At 43.8% G+C, this 21,898-nt stretch overlaps 1 protein-coding gene across 7 annotated transcripts in view; it reads right to left on the bottom strand.

Moving 5' to 3' along the window:
• abcc8 (ATP-binding cassette, sub-family C (CFTR/MRP), member 8) overlaps window positions 1–21,898 on the bottom strand; it is a 349,595-nt gene that overhangs the window by 34,317 nt on the left and 293,380 nt on the right. For all 7 annotated transcript variants that reach the window (XM_070899879.1, XM_070899873.1, XM_070899876.1 and 4 more), the window contains 4 exons: window positions 20,817–20,983; window positions 19,881–19,950; window positions 12,197–12,354; window positions 9,008–9,100 (listed from right to left, as the gene is read on the bottom strand). In XM_070899879.1, coding sequence (XP_070755980.1) covers window positions 9,008–9,100; window positions 12,197–12,354; window positions 19,881–19,950; window positions 20,817–20,983 — 488 coding nt within the window. The remainder of the gene's footprint in view (window positions 1–9,007; window positions 9,101–12,196; window positions 12,355–19,880; window positions 19,951–20,816; window positions 20,984–21,898) is intronic.

The following is a 21,898-nucleotide window of genomic DNA, read 5'->3' as shown; positions in this document are numbered from 1 at the left end:
AGCAGCTTACGCAGGTGGGGTATAATGTATGATCAAATAGATTGTACACAGTCTGCAGAAGGAGCAAGCTTTTTGTCATTTCGTGTTTGTTAGATTCATCAACTCATTATTAACTAACTGCTAGGCTACAGCCCAATCAATGCCACAATGGTACCTTGGAACGTAGGAATGTACCGGATTGTGAAAAAAGAATCATGATCCATCTGGCATGTCCCAGAATTCAAAAAATACCACCCTCTGCTCTAACTTTTACATTCCTCAATTTCCCAATACTAAATGGTAGAGTTTGATCTTTACCATCTGGGCAATAATGCATGTCCTTTATAGACACTGCCTGATTTTCATTCCATTGGATACCCTGTAACCCTCTGCTTGCTTCTCTCATTTTCTGAATGGATTGACTAAACGCTTTAGTTAGATGAGGCTAGATATGAATAATTAAGCTGCTATATTTTACAGTCACTAAGTGAACATGCAGAGCAACAATTATAGCAAATCTCACTTTAGCTTTATTTACAATCACTCCTTGTAATAAAATAAATAAACCACAATGCACGGTGCCTGCTGGTGGATTAAGTAACCCTTTCCTTTGGCCAGACCATGTTACTGAATCAAACCCAGGTTTCCTCTGGACCTATTGACTTTCTTCTTAAATGGCCTAGGGCCTAACCAGCCTTTCTCAGCAGAACATGCCAATTACACAGCATATGTATTTTCTTCTTGTTCCCTCATTGGAGAGGCAGAGAGGCAATTGAGAGCTTGACCTCTGACACCTAGTAGGGCTTGGTGCGGGATGGATACATCAGAAGAGCTTTGGATAAGTGAGGCGATCCAAGAGAAGATACGAATTGTTGAATTTAGAAGTGACAAAGGCATTGATGAGGGTTTCAGCATTATATCCCTGAGGCAGGGGTGCTGGCAGGTGATGTTTTACCATTGGAGGCTGTATCTTCAGCCACCAATGCCCCTTCCTTCCTTAATTTTCTCTGCAATACATATTACCTTATATGTTTGTCCATTGAAACTTACTTGCCATGTCAAAGCATCCACACACATTCTTCTACTTCACTGCATATGTTGAATGCTGACAGTCAATTTGAGATAAAGATCCAAGCATGTTGCTGCTATTTCCCACTTTTGAATTATTTTTGCAGGCGAAGTTAGCATAGAATGACATAGAGGCAGACCACAGGTGGAGGTTTCCCAGACATCAGGCAATTGACCCAGATGGAGGCAAAGGCCATGGCTAGCCTAGGGAATAACTCCTTTCAAGCTGTGCCAGATGGAGAATTTGGAGGTCCTGAGTCTGTTTTTGATGGTCAAGTCATTGCATTGAAAGCTCTGATTATGGAAATAGAAGACAATATGAATAGGGCTGGTCACTGCAACATAACATTATGAGGATAGCAGTCATCATCATAGGCAGTCCCTCGGAATCGAGGAAGACTTGCTTCCACTCTTAAAAATGAATCCTTAGATGGCTGAACAGTCCAATATGAGAACCATAGTCCCGGTCACAGGTGGGACAGATAGTTGCTGAGGGAAGGGGTGGATGGGATTGGTTTGCCGCACGCTCTTTCCGCTGCCTGTGCTTGATTTCTGCATGCTCTCGGCGATGAGACTCAATTTTTGGCCAGGGACTCCCAAGTGTCAGTGAGGATGTTGCATTTTTTCAGGAAGGCTTTGAGGGTGTCCTTGTAACGTTTCCTCTGTCCACCTTTGGCTACTTTGCCGTGAAGGAGTTCTGAGTAGAGCGCTTGCTTTGGGAGTCTCGTGTCTGGCATGCGAATGATGTGGCCTGCCCAGCGGAGCTGATCAAGTGTGGTCAGTGCTTCAATGCTGGGGATGTAGGCCTGATCGAGGACGCTAATGTTGGTGCGACTGTCCTCCCAGGGGATTTGTAGGATCTTGAGGAGGCATCGTTGGTGGTATTTCTCCAGCGACTGTGATGGTAGCAACAAGAGTTTCCCAGAGTACTTAAGGAAGTGGCCCTAGAAATAATGGATGCATTGGTGATCATTTTCCAACAGTCTATCAACTCTGTACGGAGGGTAGCTAATGTAACACCACTTTTTAAGAAAGGAGGGAGAGAGAAAACGCGGAATTATAGACCGGTTAGCCTGACATCAGTAGTGGGGAAAATGTTGGAATCAATTATTAAAGATGAAATAGCCGCGCATTTGGAAAGCAGTGACAGGATCGGTCCAAGTCAGCATGGATTTATGAAAGGGAAATCATGCTTCACAAAACTTCTAGAATTTTTTGAGGATGTAACTGGTAGAATGGACAAGGGAGAACCAGTGGATGTGGTGTATTAGGACTTTCAAAAGGCTTTTGACAAGGTCCCACACAAGAGATTTGTGTGCAAAATTAAAGCACATGGTATTGGGGGTAATGTACTGACGTGGATAGAGAACTGTTTGGCAGACAAGAAGCAGAGAGTCGGGATAAACGAGTCCTTTTCAGAATGGCAGGCAGTGACAAGTGGGGTGCTACAGGGCTCAGTGCTGGGACCCCAGCTATTTACAATATACTTTAATGATTTAGATGAAGGAATTGAGTGTAATATCTCCAAGTTTGCAGATGACACTAAGCTGGGTGGCGGTGTGAGCTGTGAGGAGGATGCTAAGAGGCTGCAGGGTGACTTGGACAGGTTAGGTGAGTGGGCAAACGCATGGTAGATGCAGTATAATGTGGATAAATGTAAGGTTATCCACTTTGGTGGCAAAAACATGAAGGCAGAATATTATCTGAATGGCGGCAAATTAGGAAAAGAGGAGGTGTAACGAGACCTGGGTGTCATGGTACATCAGTGATTAAAAGCTGCCATGCAGGTACAGCAGGAGGTGCAGAAGGCAAATGGTATGTTGGCCTTCCTAGCTAGGAGCAGGGAGGTCTTGCTGCTGTTATACAGGGCCTTAGTGAGGCCCCACCTGGAATATTGTATTCAGTTTTGGTCTCCTAATCTGAGGAAGGATGTTCTTGCTATTGAGGGAGTGCAGCGAAGGTTCACCAGACTGATTCCTGGGATGGCAGGACTGACATATGAGAGACTGGATTGACTGGGCCTGTATTCACTGGAGTTTAGAAGGGTGAGAGGGGATCTCATAGAAACATATAAAATTCTGATGGGGCTGGACAGGTTAGATGCAGGAAGAATGTTCCCGATGTTGGGGAAGTCCAGAACCAGGGGACATAGTCTAAGGATAAGGGGTATGCCATTTAGGACTGAGATGAGGAGAAACTTCTTCACTCAGAGAGTTGTTAACCTGTGGAATTCCCTTCAGCAGAGAGTTGTTGATGCCAGTTCATTGGATATATTCAAGAGGGAGTTAGATATGGCCCTTATGGCTAAAGGGATCACGGAGTATGGAGAGAAAGCAGGAAAGGAGTACTGAGGTGTATGATCAGCCATGATCTTATTGAATGGTGATGCAGGCTCGAAGGGCCGAATGGCCTACTCCTGCACCTATTTTCTATGTTTCTCTGTTTCTATGTTTAGAACCATGAAGCGAGGTAGTAGAGGAAGAAACTCCAGGCCGTTTCCATATCTTGGCTGCTGCTATTTAATTAGCGCAACCTATCCCTTTCACTCTCACTTGCACTCATTAGCCAAGACAGTCAGTGGGGATCAGTAAGTGGGGATACATGAGAAGATGACAATGGCTAGTCAAAGAGTACAAGGAAGCCAAAGGCTGAATGTGTGGAACTGGAGCCTGGTGTTGCTGACTGGAGGCTAAGGAAATGTCAGTGCCTGCCTACTGTGCACGCAGATAAAAACTTCAGGAGTCCTGCAATGAAATGAAGTATGATCACAGAGCCTCAGTTACAGGCTCCAGTATTGTGCAGCCTCTCAGCAGATTTAACTATTCAGGTGGCTATTCAGAGTGACAGAAGGTGGGTAGTGATGTTGCACAAGGAGCAGTGCTGGCATCACTGTTGTTCACAAGTTATAGTAACGATTTAGATTTTGGAATCAAAAACAATTTCTAAATTTGTGAACATCATCAAATTGGGGGGTGGGGGGTGGGGGGGGGGGGGAAGAGGAGGGATAGCCAATACTGAAGACTGCAGCACATTACAGATTACAGGAGGGCACTAATAAACATGTAGAATGGACACCAAATTGGCAAATGAAATTCAACACAGATAAATGTATTACATTTTGGTAAGAAGAATAGGGAGGTCACATCTCACTTGGAAAATAAGAATCTAAATGGGGTAGAGGAGCAAGGGGATCTTGGAGTACAAATACACAAAATCACACAGGTTAATAAGGCCATAAAAAGGCAAACCAAGCACTAGAGTTTATTTCTAGAGGGATGGAATTGAAAAGTTGTGAATTTTTGCTAAACTTATCTTGAACCTTGGTTAGACCACAGTACTGCATACAGTTCTGGTCACCATATTATAAAAAAGATACAGAGGCACTAGAGAGGGTGCACAGAAGATGTACAAGGATGATACCAGAAATACGAGGGTACACCTATCAGGAAAGGATGGACAGTGTGGGTCTCTAATAGAGGTCTTTAAAATCATGAAAGGTTTTGATAGAGTAGATACAGAAAGAGTGTTTCCACTTGCCAGGAAGTGCATAACTAGAGGCCATCAATACAAGATAGTCACCACAAAATCAAATAGGGAATTCAGAAGAGAGCGGTGAGAATGTGGAACTCGCTACCACAGGGAGTAGTTGAAGCAAATAGCATAAATGTATTTAAGGGGTGATTAGATAATCATATGAGGGAGAAGGGAATAGAGGGTTATGCTGATAGGGTTAGAAAAGAAAAGATGTGTGGAGGCTCGAGTGGAGTATAAACACCAGCATAGACTGGTTGGCCCAAATGGCCTGTTGCTGTGCTGTATATCCTATGTAATGTAGAGCAGCTGACTGGCATGGTGATGGCAAGGCCATCTTCTGCAGCACCATCAGAGTGCTGATCCATATGGGGGGCCTGATAATTGTTGGATTCTGAACTCTCCAGAGTAACGTCTGGGAGAGCTTAGAGGATATCTGGTGCACTGTCAGGGTCTCAGCGATATTAGTGCTTCCATTCGGTCTGTTCTCCTGTAGGTGGTGGGGCACTCGTATTCTGTTCTCAGTTCAGGTAGGCCTGCTGATTGGTCGGTCGGTTTTCCCTCAGTACAGCTGCATAACATAGTTCTCTAGACACTATCCCTAGATGCCTTCAGGAGATAGAACAGTCCGAGCAGGACCAGGTTCTGACGGAGCCCATATCAAATACACCACCTATTGCAGGCTCATCTTAAGAATCAGCAATGCTGAATGAAGGGCCACCTCTGTCCCAAGAGACTCATGATCTTTGAGGTGCCATCCTCATCTCAGACCCTTGGCTCTCAGGTTGCACTTAAAAGTAGTATTAGAATAGGGTTTAGGAAAATTAGGAAATTCACCAGGGGTTGCACGGTGAAGCATCATTCTAAACATGTGCATGACCTTTTCATCCATTTGGATAATGGTTTATGTTCTTTTATGTCTTTTGGAAGATAGTAAACATGATGTTATATTTTATACTGTTATTAATGTGGTGACTTTGTGTTCTCCATTCACTGCTACATTCAAAGAGAAACGAGGGTAGATTTTTGTCATTGCAGCCTAACAGTTGAGCATTAACGATGGAGTGCGGAGAGGAAAATTGGCCAGGAAGCATTGCACATTGGTAACAGGACCTGCATTAATTTTCCTTCAATTTAAATTAATAGAAAGAAAATCAGGCAGCCTCTGTAAACTATGGTGTGATGCTCCCCGCCCAATTTTTCTTTCGGCGCTCAGTCGGTAAAGATAAAAATCTACTCCATGGATAGAATTAATATAAAAGCAGATTGGGCAACACTGCGATTCTCTATTAAAGAAAGTGTGTGTGTTGACAAGCGATGCTTTAAGCTTCAGTAAAGGAGTATTGAGCAAGCTGTAGCTGGTGTGACTGTTAGTTTACTTGCTCTTCCTCTGGCTGATATTCAATCTTCATGATGTCACCATCTGCATCGCCATCCTACTCTGCTATGTCAAGCTGAAAGCCTGTTCACAATCCAGAAAGACTATCACAATTTGTGATGCTGTGTTAGGATACCATGCTAGCAGCATACTGAAAAGCCCCCCTTAAGCTATCCGAGCATTGTTTTGAGGATTCCTTTTGCTTATTCAATGCGGATATCTTGTTCTTATATGAATTTCATCGTACTACTCATCTGCTGCATGCAAGTTCCTTTACAGTGGTGTCAGAATTCATGGAAAGAGACAGTAGCCTTTGTTTCCAAGAAGCCATCCTGAAACTTGCCCTTCATTTTGAAAGATAGCAAGAATGTTGGACTGCCCGAGATTAAATGCATCATTGTAGTGGCCAGCATGCTTGGCCTTCACATGAAGGAACTGGTGCCTAGAGTCACAAACTAGTTGAATACTCAGGTAGTGAAATCCATTTCTGTTGATGAAATGATGAGGGTTGTCAGCTGGAGCACATATAGCAACCTGAGCACAGTCAATAGCACTTAAAATCCTGGCAAGTCCTAACACTCTACAAAAATTGACAGCATATTTGTAAATTTGCCTCCATGCACTATTAAACTTGATAAAATTAGCAGCTCTAACAAGCAGGGTATTTTCATAGAAATTTACAGCACAGAAGGAGGCCACTTTGGCCAATCGTGTCCCTGCCGGCTGACCAAGAGCTATCCAGCCTAATCCCACTTTCCAGCTCTTGGTCCGTAGCCCTGTAGGTTACGACACTTCAAGTGCATATCCAAGTACTTTTTAAATGTGGTGAGGGTTTCTACCTCTATCACCCTTTCAGGCAGTGAGTTCCAGACTCCCACCACCCTCTGGGTGAAGATATTTCCCCTCAAATCCCCTCTAAAACTCCTACCAATTACTTTAAATCTATACCCCCTGGTTGTTTACCTCTCTGCAAAGTGAAATAGGTTGTTCCTTTCCACTCTATCTAGGCCTCTCATAATTTTATACAACTCAATAAGGTCTCCCCTCAAACCTCCTCTATTCCAAAGAAAACAAACCCAGCCTGTCCAATCTTACCTCATAGCTAAAATTCTCCAGTCCTGGCAACATCCTTGTAAATCTCCTCTGTAACCTCTTGTGCAATCACATCTTTCCTGTATTGTGGTGACCAGAATAGCACATAGTACTCTAGCTGTGGCCTAACTAGTATTTTATACAATTCAAGCATAACCCCACTGCTCTTATATTCTGTGCCTCGGCTAATAAAGGCAAGTATTCTGTATGCCTTCTTAACCAACTTAGCTACCTGGCTTGCTACCTTCAGGGATCTGTGGACATGCACTCCAAGGTCCCTTTGTTCTTCTACACTTGTCAGTGTCCTACCATCTAATATGTATTCACCTGCCTTGTTAGCCCTCCCCAAATGCATTACCTCACGCTTCTCCGGATTGAATTCCATTTGCCACTGTTCTGCCCACCCTGACCACTTCATTGATATCTTCCTGCAGTCTAAAGCTTTCTTCTTCACTATCAACCTCACAGCCAATTTTTATATCATCTGCAAACTTCTTAATTATATCTCCTACATTCAAGTCTAAATCATTGATATATACCACAAAAAGCAAGGGACCTAGTACTGAGCCCTGCAGAATCTCACTGGAAACAGCCTTCCAGTCACAAAGACATTCATCAACCATTACCCATGCTTTCTGCCTCTGAGCTAACTTTAGATCCAACTTGCCACATACGAACATAAGAAATATGTATACATTTAACCAATTATACAAAAACATGAGAGTTAGGAGCAGGAGTAGGCCATTTGGCCCCTCGAGCCATTCAATAAGATCATGGCTGATCTGATCTTAGCCTCAACTCCACTTCCCTGCCCGCTACCCATTTCGTTCAAAGATCTGTCTATCTCTACCTTAAATACATTCAATGACCCAGCCTTCACAGCTCTCTGGGATAGAGACTTCCAAAGGTTCACGACCCTCTGCGAGAAAAAATTCCTCCTCATTTCCATTTTAAATGTGCGACCCCTTATTTTGAGACTAGTTCTGGATTCCCCCATGAGGGGAAACATTCTCTCTGCATCTACCTTATCAAGCCCCCTTCGAATCTTATACGTTTCTAGGGAGGTGTTCTTTTAGGGCGCTAGGCCAGCTGAGCAACTGAAAATACCGAGCTAAACAGCTGGCCTCGGACTGCCCTAAGAGAGGCTTCCCTGGGGGGGAAAAACACCAAAAACATTCCCAATACCTGACTGATGCCACATCAACATAAATCGCATAAATAAAAAAAATTACAAACAATCACACTTACCTCAGGTGGACATTCCTTCCCTCACTGCGGCCGATACAGATCGGACCGCCCGCTTTCCTCGGCTGTCTCACTGGAGGCGCTACGGATCCCCAGAAACCAAATTTCAAAACAGTGTTGCAATCAGGGGCGTTGCACACTGGCTCGCCTCTCCCGGGCGGTACTGCTCCGTGTCCCCGCAAACCCAGCACCGAATGTCCCGGCAGGGCGCTGGAAGCTGGCTGCCCGCCCAGAAACTATTACCTCCGCCATTGTCGCCTCTCGGGAGTGCAAACAGAGGCGACAACAGATCGAATTTCTACCCCGTGATCTCTTGCCTTCCACCCTATCACAGACTATTGTTTTATTCTTTCCTCCCCCCCTTCCCTGCTTCTATACCTGGTACATCTCGACCTTTTGTCTGGCTCTGACGAAAAGATCATCGACCTGAAACATTCACTTAGTTTCTCTCTTCACAGATGCTGCCTGATCTGCTGAGTTTTTCCAGCATTTTGCTTTTTTTAATTTTAGACTGGTTGTGTAAATTTAACTCTCTATACAACATCAAATTCAGTTCCTAATGGGCAGTTAGCTGGACACCACTCGAAGTATTTCTGGATGAAGTAACAAGCCACAGCAAAAGCATCGATAGCACATTATTAATCAGTAGCATTTTACATGCAACATTTTGAAAGAATAAGAATGACATTTCAACCCGGGTTTATATTGCTTTACCTCATGGCTCGTATTGTGGTCAGACCCTCCACAGTCTCAGAAAAATGGGACAGCAGGGGAAGCTGTGTGCTGTCGTCCAATTGCTGGAGGTCCCTACAGCAAGACAGTAAATAGGAGAATGATTGAGAATTCTGTTGCCGTGTTAAAGATTTTATCACACTGCTTCATTAACATGATGGACATTCTGTTTCAGCTATGCTGGAATATATTCTGATAAACGTGCGCTCTGGAGAAATCCTCAGGTGCAATGGGATTGTTAATTACAAACTTGAAAATCTGAATTATATGAAGGAAGAATTCTAAAATTATCAGTGATAATGTCATGCATGAGTTAGGAATTTCTTACTTCTGATGCAATAAGCTGGGCATTCTGCTATATCCCTTTGTGAACTCTTCTGATGCAACAGATGTGCCGATAGTGGGTTTAAATGTTTATACATTTTGTTTTAATGAGTTTTATTCGAAAGTTGAGGGTGCTTTGATTTTCTGTATGTTCTTTGAGTGCATCTCACCTCTCTCTACTTTGAAAATCCTCATAATAGAGTTCAAGCATTAATGTTGCAGAGCCATTCACCGCAAAGACATGACACGTGTGTGATAATTGTATTCTATATGTCTCCAAACAAAGGCAAAGGCAAAGAAAGAACAGGTTGGCAACCACTATTTGCAGTTTTATAGTGCCTTTAGCATACAAAAATGACTCGAGGCAATTTCATGCTAGCAAGACCCTAGAAAAAGAACACACTGATTTCAAGTTATACGTATGGTACGAGGGAGTCTAATATGGCAGATCTGGCATCAGTCAAAGTGCTAAAAGTTCCAGCTCTGATGTTATTATACCACTTGGTGAATCATATTGCATTAAAAAATTGTTATTGAAATTGGGTAGTGCAGTTAGCTAGACATCTTTCACCTTTGGAATTGGATTCAAACCCAGAGCGGACTGATGAAATGAAAGCCTCCAGTTCTGGTGGCCATAAGGGTGCCACATCAAATGAGTGAGAGCAGAATCATAGGAAATTTACAGCACAGAAGGAGCCCATTTGGTCCTTCGTGCCTGTGCTGGCTGTTTGAAAGAGCGACCCAATAGTCTTAATTCAATTCCTAGTGGGCAGAGGCCTATGACACAAATCTGCACTCAATTGGTAATCTCACTCAGAAATGGAAAAGTGCCACACTGGTGCAGTAGAAAGTGCTTTTCAGACATTGGGGTTTGAGAGTAATCTACATTGTTGGGGAGGGGGAGTACAGGGCGATTTACTCTGCACCTAGCTGCGCTATACTTGACCTGGGACTGCTTAATGCAGATACTGGGGGCTGGATTTTACCAAGCTCGGCGGGTCCGGGGCATGTGATCTCCATGGTTGGTCCCGACTACACAACTGTGTTGATCCAGGCCTCCTTTTATCTTGATGGGGCTTGTTAAGCCTGCCCTGTCAATTAAAAGGAAGCAGGTCTGATGACATCATCTGATGACGCGTCACCATCCGGTTTCCTTAAAGGGACCATGCCCACATTCATTTTGATAGTTGCGCTGTGTTCTACAGCATTGAGATGCTGCAAGCACTGACACGCACTGCACGGAGGTGCACGGCTGCACCCAGGCTCTCCAATGATTCCCTCCATATGCTTATGGAGGGAGTTATAGCACACAGGGAGGTTCTCTTCCCTTCCAATGGGTGCAAGAGATCTCCCTATGAACCCAATGCAGCCTGGTTGCACATTGTACAGGAGGGCACAAGCAGGGATGTCGTCCAGGAGGACCTGACGACAGTGGCGCAACCCTTTCAATCATCTCAGTGAATCACAAAATGTTACTGCAAAGCCACACTCAACCTCATCCTGCTGTGCCACTCATCACATCCCCATCGCTCTGCCTTCCCTACTTTACCCCTGCACATCCTTACTCACACCAACTTACCTTGCACCTCCACCCAGCCCTCTCTCTATCTACATCCCCATGTCATTCGCCACCCCTCCCAGTCACCCTCATCCTTGTCCAATCATATCAACCAACAACACTCAAGGATAAGCACTTGGGGGTTATCGCCAAAGCTGATGTAAAGTTTCTGCTAATGTGGTGCCAAACACTGAAATCTATATTTTTAAAACTTTGCCTTTTTGGACAGATCTGTGTGCACCTTTGGAAGTGGCTTACTGAGTTGCAGTGAATGGAGAGACATAAAGTTACTGCCCCCTCAAGCCCCCTCAATGGTGATGAGTGTGAAAGGAATGGCTTGTGCATTGTAGGGATGCTTTATGGTGCTGGTGTGGTGTGATGCCAACCTGGCACATCATGTGACAGCCAGGGTGTACAGCGTCAAGTGAAGGAAGTGTGGCCATGGTGAGGCCATCCCTGGCAGCAATGTGGTCGGGTGCTGATGCCCTGTGTCCTGTGCAGCATCAGGTGATTGCAGAGAAGGTTGGTGTTGTTGTTGGTGATGCTGGTGTGCCTGGTGCTGTTGTGTTGGGGCTGATCGTGTTGGGATTCTGAGGACCAAGGTAATATTTCTTCAAGGGCACCGATGCTGATGGAATAGATGGCAACTGAATTTGAGATGACAGAAGCAATCTGTCAATGGTGAGAGAGGTTGCTCCAAGGAGGTGACACTGGATAGAGAGTTCACTGCAAACACTTCAAACCTCCATAAAGCTGAAAATGTATTCCAAATCCTGAAGGCTCCAGCTTCTTTGATTGGAAATTGAACAGGTTTTATACCAACTCTGCAGTTATCAAATAGTCAAACCAATCCAGAGCTGTTGAGAACCTGACACACTTACCTGATGTGATACCAGAGGGACGTGAACCTCGTAAAAAGATTGGAAAAATCCTTTGGACCTACTGGTAAAAGCTGCTAAATAGCTTTAAGAGGCTTCTTAACTAGCACAATTACCTGACACGTCGCTTAGTGTCAGATCTTCAAACTGCAGTCAAAGCCGGCACTTTGGAAATTCACAAGGAGGCGGGTTCAGAACGGACTTCCATTCCGTTGTCAATCATGGCCATTTTGACACCAGGCCTGCCTCCAAACTCGCACTCGCAGGGCTGGTAAGATTCCGGCCTGGGTGCCTGAAAGAGAATTTCCATTCCCGAGTGCTAATAACCTTCACCTTGATGTTATCAATGGACTGGTTCTATAAATTTAACTCCCTATCCAACATCAAATTCAGTTCCCGATAGACAGTTACCTGGATGCCACTCTGAAGTATTTCTGGATGAAGTAATAAGCCACAGCAAGGGGAACAAGTGCGATGAGGAACACAGGTGTCACGTACGAGATCACAGCCAAGGCAGAGACACACAGAAGAGTTGATCGACTGAGACACTCCAGGGTGGCAGGAATGTGCTGAAAATAAACACACCAATATCATTAATCCATTCAAAACCAAAAGGGCAGGATTTCACCATCAGCATCCATCGTTCACTTCAATTGATCAAAACAAATTAGCACTCAAAGAGTAATGTTGGTATCAGTGAGGAAAGAGAAACCCAACAATGACAAGGAACTGGACTTACTAAAAGATGGCTGGGTAACTCGGCTATCATCAGATTAGCTTCCGCATATAGTTATAGCCTCATTAACTCAAATCTACAACACTTCTCCCATGATGTTAGCAGCTCTCAACACTTAGAATCACAGAAATTTACAGCACAGAAGGAGGCCATTCGGCCATCGTGTCTGTGTCGGCCAAAAAAGAGCTATCCAGTCAAAGCCCACTTTTTTTGAACAAAAATATTTCAGAAACAATAATCCAGGAGAAAATTAACAACACCTGGAAAAGCATGGATTTAATCATGGAGAGCCAGCATGGATTTGTTAAGGGCAAATTGTGTTTGACTAACGTGATTGAGATTTTTGATAAGGTAACAACGAGGGTGGATGAGGGCAGTGCAGTTAATGTTGTGTATGTGGATTTTCAAAGGCATTTGATAAAGTACCACATATTAGGCTTGTTAGTGAAATTGAAGCCCATGGGATAAAAGGGACAGTAGCAGCAGGGGTACAACATTGGCTAGGGATAGAAAACAGAGAGTTGTGGTGAATGGATGATTTTTGGACTGGAGGAGGTATACAGTGGTGTTCTGCAGTGTTCAGTACTAGGACCACTGCTATTTTTGCTATACATTAATAACTTGGACTTGGCGTTACAGGGCACATTTTGAAATTTGCAGATGACTCAAAACTTGGAAGTTTACAAATCCCTCCATGGCCTTGCCCCTCCCCATCTCTGTAATCTATTTCAGCCTCACAACTCCATGAGATGTCTGCACTCCTCAAATTTTGCCACCTTGAGCATCCCTGATTATAACTGCTCAACCATTGGTGGCCATGCCTTCAGCTGCCTGGGCCCTAAACTCTGGAATTCCCTCTCTAAACCTCTCTACCTCTCTTTCCTTCTTTAAGACCTACCTCTTTAACCAAGCTTTTGGTCATCTGCTGTAATTTCTTCTTATAGAAGCATAGAAAATAGGTGCAGGAGTAGGCCATTCGGCCCTTCGAGCCTGCACCACCATTCAATAAGATCATGGCTGATCAATCACCTCAGTACCCCTTTCCTGCTTTCTCTCCATACCTCTTGATCCCTAAGGGCCATATCTAACTCCCTCTTGAATATATCTAATGAACTGGCCTCAACAACTCTCTGCGGTAGAGAATTTCACAGGTTAACAACTCTGAGTGAAGAAGTTTCTCCTTATCACGGTTCTAAATGGCTTACCCCTTACTCTTAGACTGTGACCCCTGGTTCTGGACTTCCCCAACATTGGGAACATTCTTCCTGCATCTAACCTGTCCAGTCCCATCAGAATTTTATGTGTTTCTATGAGATCCCCTCTCATTCTTCTAAACTCCAGTGAATACAGGCCCAGTCGATCCAGTCTCTCCTATGTCAGTCCTGCCATCCCGGGAATCATTCTAGTGAACCTTCGCTGCACTCTTTCAATAGCAAGAACGTCCTTCCTCAGATTAGGAGACCAAATTGAACACAATATTCCAGGTGAGGCCTCACCAAGGCCCTGTACAACTGCAGTAAGACCTCCCTGCTCCTATACTCAAATACCCTAGCTATAAAGGCCAACATGCCATTTGCCTTCTTCACCGCCTGCTGTACCTGCATGCCAACTTTCAATGACTGATGAACCATGACACCCAGGTATCGTTGCACCTCCCCTTTTCCTAATCTTCCGCCATTCAGATAATATTCTGCCTTCATGTTTTTGCCACCAAAGTGGATAACCTTACATTTATCCACATTATACTGCATCTGCCTACTCACCTAACCTGTCTAAGTCACCCTGCAGCCTCTTGGCATCCTCCTCACAGCTCACACCGCCACCCAGCTTAGTGTCATCTGCAAACTTGGAGATATTACACTCAATTCCTTCATCTAAATCATTAATATATATTGTAAAGAGCTGGGGTCCCAGCACTGAGCCCAGCAACACCCCACTAGTCACTGCCTGCCATTCTGAAAAGGACCCGCTTATCCTGACTCTCTGCTTCCTGTCTGCCAACCAGTTCTCTATCCACATCAGTACATTACCCCCAATACCATGTGCTTTAATTTTGCACACCAATCTCTTGTGTGGGACCTTGTCAAAAGCCTTTTGAAAGTCCAAATACACCACATCCACTGGTTCTCCCTTGTCCACTCTACTAGTTACATCCTCAAAAAATTCTAGAAGATTTGTCAAGCATGATTTCCCTTTCATAAATCCATGCTGACTTGGACCGATCCCGTCACTGCTTTCCAAATGTGCTGCTATTTCATTTTTAATAATTGATTCCAACATTTTCCCCACTATTGATGTCAGGCTGACCGGTCTATAATTCCCTGTTTTCTCTCTCCCTCCTTTTACATTAGCTACCCTTCAGTCCAGAGGAACTGATCGAGAGTCAATAGATTGTTGGAAAATGATCACCAATGCAGCCACTACTTCTAGGGCCACTTCCTTAAGTACTCTGGGATGCAGACTATCAGGGCCTGGGGTTTTATCGGCCTTCAATCCCATCAATTTCCCTAACACAATTTCCTGACTAATAAGGATTTCCTTCAGTTCCTCCTTCTCGCTGGACCCTCGGTCCCCATGTATTTCCAGAAGGTTATTTGTCTCTTCCTTCGTGAAGACAGAACCAAAGTATTTGTTCAATTGGTCTGCCATTTCTTTGTTCCCCATTATAAATTCACCTGATTCTGACTGCAAGGGACCTACGTTTGTCTTCACTAATCTTTTTCTCTTCACATATCTATAGAAGCTTTTGCAGTCAGGTTTTATGTTCCCGGCAAGCTTCCTCTCGTACTCTATTTTCCCCCTCCTAATTAAACCCTTTGTCCTCCTCTGCTGAATTCTAAATTTCTCCCAGTCCCCAGGTTTGCTGCTTTTTCTGGCCAATTTATATGCCTCTTCCTTGGATTTAACACTATCCTTAATTTCCCTTGTTAGCCACGGTTGAACCACCTTCCCCGTTTTATTTTTACTCCAGACAGGGATGTACAATTGTTGAAGTTCATCCATGTGATCTTTAAATGTCTGCCATTGCCTATCCAACGTCAACCCTTTAAGTATCATTCGCCAGTCTATTCTAGCCAATTTACGTCTCATACCATCAACTTTACCTTTCCTTAAGTTCAGGACCCTAGTCTCTGAATTAACTGTGTCATTCTCCATCTTAATAAAGAATTCTACCATATTATGGTCACTCTTCCCCAAGGGGCCTCGCACAACAAGATTGCTAAGTAGTCCTTTCTCATTACACATCACCCAGTCTAGGATGGCCAGCCTTCTAGTTGATTCCTCGACATATTGAGTACACTCCAGGAAATCCTCCTCTACCGTATTGCTACCAGTTTGGTTCGCCCAATCTATATATAGATTGAAGTCGCCCATGATAACTGCTGTACCTTTATTGCACGCATCCCTAATTTCTTGTTTGATGCTGTCCCCAACCTCACTACTACTGTTTGGTGGTCTGTACACAACTCCCACTAGCGTTTTCTGCCCTTTGGTATTCTGCAGCTCTACCCATACATGTGGCTTAGTGTCAAATTTATCTGTTTTTTCTTATAACACTTCAGTGAAGCGCCTTAGGATTTTTTACTGCATTAAAGGCATTATATAAATAAAAGTTGTTGTTGTTGTGTAGTAGTAAACGGTGAAGAAGATAGTAATAATAGTCTGCAAGTGGACATAGACAGGCTGGTGGAATGGGCGGACACGTGGCAGATGAATTCAATGCAGAAAAGTGTGAGGTGATGTATTTTAGCAGGATGAGGAGAGACAATACAAGTTAAAATGGTGCAATTTTAAAGGGGGTGCATAAACAGAGGGACCTGGGGGTGTTTGTACACAAATCTTTGAAGGTGGCAGTACAGGTTACAAGCAGTTAATAAAGTATATGGGATTCTGGGCTTTATAAATAGTGGCATCGAGCACAAAAGCCTGGAAGTTATGCTGAACTTATATAAAACACTAGCTCGATCCCAGCTGGAATACTGTGTCAATTCTGGTCACTGCCCTTTAGGAAGGAAATGAAGAGGTACAGAAGAGATTTACGAGAATGGTTCCAGTGATGAAGGATTACAGTTACGTAGATTAGATTATGTAAATATCGATTAGATGGTTCACTGTTCGACCTCCGCCGCCTTGCTGCAAAGACCAAAGTACGGAAACGACTCATCCTAGAGGCACTCTTTCTGACGACTGCGCCCTTATGGCACACAAGGAGAGGGACCTACAATTCATACTCAGCAAATTTGCTGAGGCAACAGAATTGTTTGGCCTAACCATCAGCCTTAGTAAAACCGAGGTTCCCTATCAGCCTGCCCCTGGCACCACAGCACCTGCTCCCACAGTCTTCATCGGCAGTATACAACTAAAGTCAGTGGACAGCTTCAAGTACCTTGGCAGCACCATATCAAGTGATGGGTCCTTGGACAAGGAAATTGATGCAAGGATCTGTAAAGCCAGCCAGGCACTTGGTCGCTTGCGCACTAAGGTGTTGAGTCACCACCACATCCGACTGTCAACTAAACTATTGGTGTATAGAGCAGTCGTTCTCTCATCTCTCCTTTATGGATGTGAGACCTGGACACCTTACAGACATCACATCAAAAAGTTGGAAGCTTTCCATATGCGCAGTCTCAGATCTATACTCCACATACGCTGGCAAGACCGGGTGTCAAACTTTGAGGTTCTGGAGAGAGCACAATCAACTAGCATCGAGGTGATGATCAGGCGAGCCCAGTTCCGGTGGGCTGGACATGTCATCCGCATGGATGGGTCAAGGATCCCTCGTCAGCTTCTTCACGGCGAGCTCTGTGAAGGCCGAAGACACCAGGGGCGCCCCCGCAAGCGCTACAAAGATTGCATCAAGGCTAACCTCCAGTACTGTGGCATCCGACCAAAGGACCTCGAGAATACAGCAGCTAATAAAATCCCGTGGCGAACCCTCACGAGGGCTGCCTGCCAGACTTTCGAAGAAAGCCGATGTCAACGCCTGCGGGACACTAGAGATAGACGACATCAGGTGGCAGCACTGTCAGCATCAGGCACATCGAACTTCCCTTGTCCGACATGCAAGAGACTATGTGCATCCAGAATTGGCCTATACAGCCACTTGAAGACACATGCCATTGATGATTAGCACATCAACATCTTTGTTGAATACGGCAGACTACCAATATCAATAGATAGATTGGAGAAGCTGGAGTTGTTCTTGGAGCAGAGAAAGTTAAGAGGAGATTTTATAGACGTATTTAAAATCATGTAGTGTTTAGATAGAGTAAATAAAGAGAGACTGTTTCCAATGGCTGAGGGTCGATAATGAGAGGCTCAGATTTAAGGTGATTGGCAAAAAAAGAGGTGAGGAATGTAGCGTATGCAGCACTCAAATCACTGACTCCACGCAGTCTGGTGTTGTAGTAACTGCTGTGACCTTAGTCCTTTGTTATGTAACTCCAGAGTGCCTCTCAGGTGTGGTGGTCAGCCTTTTATACTCTGTCTTGCAGGTACTTTCAGGTCTCCCACCACAGCGCCCTCTGTGGCGCACCATTGTACTTATACATTTAATGTACCTGGACAATACATAACAAGGAAAAACATGTTTTATGCAATAAGTGGATAGGATAGGATTTGGAATGAACTGCCTGATGGGGTAGTGGATACAGTGGGAAGTGGGGGAGGATGTGCCCCCCTTCCCAGTTGAGGCTGAGGACAAGCTAACTATGGCTTCAAAATTAAATGTGGAACCCAGAACTTAGGGGCAATCACTTAAAAAGAAGCTTTAAATAACATCATACCTACACGAAGACTCTGAGGACAATCTCCCAGCATGTGCTGCCTTTGTGGCAACATTAAAGAAGTTTTGTGCTCCTGTCACGTACCAATATAGCAAACGGCAGCTGCATTGAACTCTGCAGCAGCTCCCCAGATGAGAGGCGGACTAGTCAGTGCCTCCACCTCCATGGTAGAAGAGATTGCAGCTCGAGAGCAGATTGAACCACAGCATGGATTGCTCAGTGGGGCCTGAGATCCGGAGCCCAGTGGAAAGCTGATGCCTGAAGTGAAGCAGCCTGCCATCGGTACTGCACTAGAGTGTCAGCTTAGATTATGTGCTCAGCTGTTGTAGTGGATTTGACAACACACAGCCTGCTAACTCATATGTGAGTGCTGCCAACGAAGCGAATCTCATGACACCACGCTTCAAAGTTTTTTTTCTCTGACTTAGAGCCAGATATTTACAAGTACCTTTCAATCTGCAAATTTTCCTCACTAATCAGCAATTAAACTTTCTTTGACTTCAGGCCGTGTTTACTTACAGCAATCGGACCGTTTGGTCAGTTTAACACAATTCCACTGTAGCTACAGGATAATATTGTGTGCATGACATGACACTCGGAACTCCTTCACGGCAAGCGAGCCAAAAGTGGGCAGAGGAAACGTTACAGGGACACCTTCAAAGCCTCCCTGATAAAAATGCAACATCCCCATTGACACCTGGGAGTCCCTGGCCAAAGACCGCACTAGAGTGGAGGAAGTGCATCCGGGAGGGCGCTGAGCACCTCGAGTCTCACTGCCGAGAGCATGCAGAAATCAAGCGCAGGCAGCGGAAAGAGCATGCGGCAAATCAGTCCCACCTACCCTTTCCCTCAACAACTATCTGTCCCACCTGTGACAGAATCTGTGGCTCTCATATTGGACTGTTCAGCCACCTAAGGACTCATTTTTAGAGTGGGAGCAAGTCTTCCTCGATTCCGAGGGACTGCCAATGATGATGATGATGAAAATTTGAATTACCATGGGACAGTTGCTAGTGCGCTATGTAGAGTGTAGATATTTAGAGAGTATTCAGAATTACAATACATTGAGTTGTAGCAGCTCAGAGATAAAGTTGGAGTCTTCCACAGTCTAGGGCTATCAGAAATTGTAAAGTATGCTAGGATTTCTGGGCCAAGAACACCACCTGAACCAAAATAAAACATTTTGGAGAATTCAAATCAAATCTGAGAAACACTATGATGCTCCAACAATCTCAGCAGTGGCACAGATAATACTGTGCAATGTATTTTTTAATAGTTTGGAAACATGAAGACGAACCAAATGACAAATGGAAAACCCGCACATTATAATTTATAATTAAATTGATGGTGATGATGATGAATGCAAAAGAATGGCTAAACCATTACTGCCTCCATTCCACAGTCCACAATCTTTGCAGATTTTCCTGAACACATTTTTACATCAATTCTTAAATACTGCACACTTTTACAAGGTGGTAATTGCTTGATTTTTCACCTCTACCTATTGGAGTTTCATGAAGGTTCTGAAAATTGCCACAATAGGGGACTCCTGAAAACTACAAAAATATCTTACCTGGTCAATTATATTAGTGTCACCAGAAAATCGATTCAAGATGTTCCCAAGAGGGGTGGTTTCAAAAAATCTGACGGAAAACAAAAGCACCAATAAGGAATTTGCACTGAACTTTTATAGGCAATGGTTTTCCATTTTGTGGTGCTCCACTTCATTCCCTTGGCTTGCCCATGAGACTTAGCTCTGCTACAACAGTCACTTTCTGTCTATTTGCAGTGATCTCTGGTGGTTAATCAGCAGTGTAATTGAGTCAGCAACTAGTTCTTAATGTTTAAATTACATGTTGCTAAACAGGTATCCACAACTCTAATGCCCTAAGAGTGAAAGAGTTACTTCTAACGTTCTAGTTGTTAACTTGTGGTCCTTGGCAAGTGAAGCCTACACTATAGTGAATTACTTGCTTGGATCAATTTTGTTGATTGCTTTCAAAATTAGAGTTGCCATTGCAATTTTTGAAATTGTTACCTATTGCCACTTTTAACCAGCTATGCACTGGCCAGCTTTTTTTTTAAAGTCTGAAAAACTGCCAAGAAGTAATAGCATTACTCTAATTTATCTGTCTGCTGGTATTCCTCAATGATCGGCATCAAAGCAGATTAACCATTAAACTGCTGACCAATCTAGAAAATACAGGTTCCTGGGTTACCTATTGTCTTTACATTTTGACTCTCTCATTTTGCTTGAAATAAACACGAGCAATTACAGTAATAAAACTACACAAATGTCAGGAGTTGTTTTTTTAAACTATGGGGGTACTTTTAACCTAACCTGGGATGGTAGGAAACTGAAGTCAATAGAAAATATAATTGGGCGGAGTATAAAACAGGCTGCCGGCCTGATCATGTTAGTTTCCTGACGGGTGGGTTAGGTTAACATTACTCCGTATAATTTTAAGTCGATATTAATGAAATATAATTTAAAAAGGTAGTCCAGTACCTCATTGGTGCCAGGATGACCTTGTTGAGCAAACTCTTGTGCAGTTCCTTGGTCACTTTGAGGCCTGTCCATTCCACAGCAATAGAGGTAACCAAGCAGAGGACAATTCCCAGGCAGCAGAGTATGCTGAAAACTATGGTGTAGGAGGAATGGTTGAAGCGACAGTCCTGGGGTAGCAAATATAAAATAAAAGCAATGTGCAAGGATGCAATGCTGACCACAAGAAAATAAAATAGCAAAGTACGTCTGTTTCCTTAGAGTGAGTTCCATGGCTTTTATGTGTATTACTAACAGAGCCCTGTAACGGGCATACCTGTAATGAAGCCCTCCAAATTTTCTTTACATTTAAATTAATGGAAGGAAAATCTGAGAAGCTTTATTCCAGGCTGTAATCCTCCCTGCCTGATATTCCTGCCTGTGGTTTGCCCAGACAATGCTTAATAATCAGATGGTAAAGCTGTAAATCTATTCCTATATTTCTATCATTGTCCCATTCAGTGATTCTCAGTCACGTAGCATTATCTCTCCAAAAGTTTCTTAAATTTCCCTTTTTAAAAAAAATAAATGGCATTTAATGCTTAAATAAAAACAGAGAATGCTGTAATAGCTCAGCAGGTTAGGCAGCATCTGTGGAGAGAGAAACAGAGTTAATGTTTCAGGTCGCTGGCCTTTCGTCAGAAGGTTTGTAAGAAGTAAACATATTACACTGATACAGTCAGAGGAGAGGGGCTTTTCTTCGGAGATCAGGGTTAAGGCATATTGTTGGGGCAGAGTAGAAAGAGCTTTACTCTGCATCCGACTCTTACCATAGTTGACCGAGAAGTGCTCAATGCTGCATTTGGGGGTAAGTTGTGAAAACATTTTCCATTCCCAGCACGGACATTGAGAAGCACGAAAATCAAAAGGAAAAAGAAATCCTGAAAATCAATGAGTTGAACTCAATATACAAACTCTCAAAGTTGGTCAATGGGATGGACTCTAACTACTTGTTACAACTGTAGAAGGATTAGAGGGGAATTGAGGAGAACTTTTTTCACCCAGAGGGTGGTGGGGGTCTGGAACTCACTGCTTGAAAGGGTGGT

This window comes from Pristiophorus japonicus, chromosome 14 (genome assembly GCF_044704955.1).
Source record: "Pristiophorus japonicus isolate sPriJap1 chromosome 14, sPriJap1.hap1, whole genome shotgun sequence".
Classification (NCBI taxonomy): domain Eukaryota; kingdom Metazoa; phylum Chordata; class Chondrichthyes; family Pristiophoridae; genus Pristiophorus; species Pristiophorus japonicus.
Note: the sequence above shows the minus strand (reverse complement) of the source record. Positions and strands in the feature narration are given on the sequence as shown.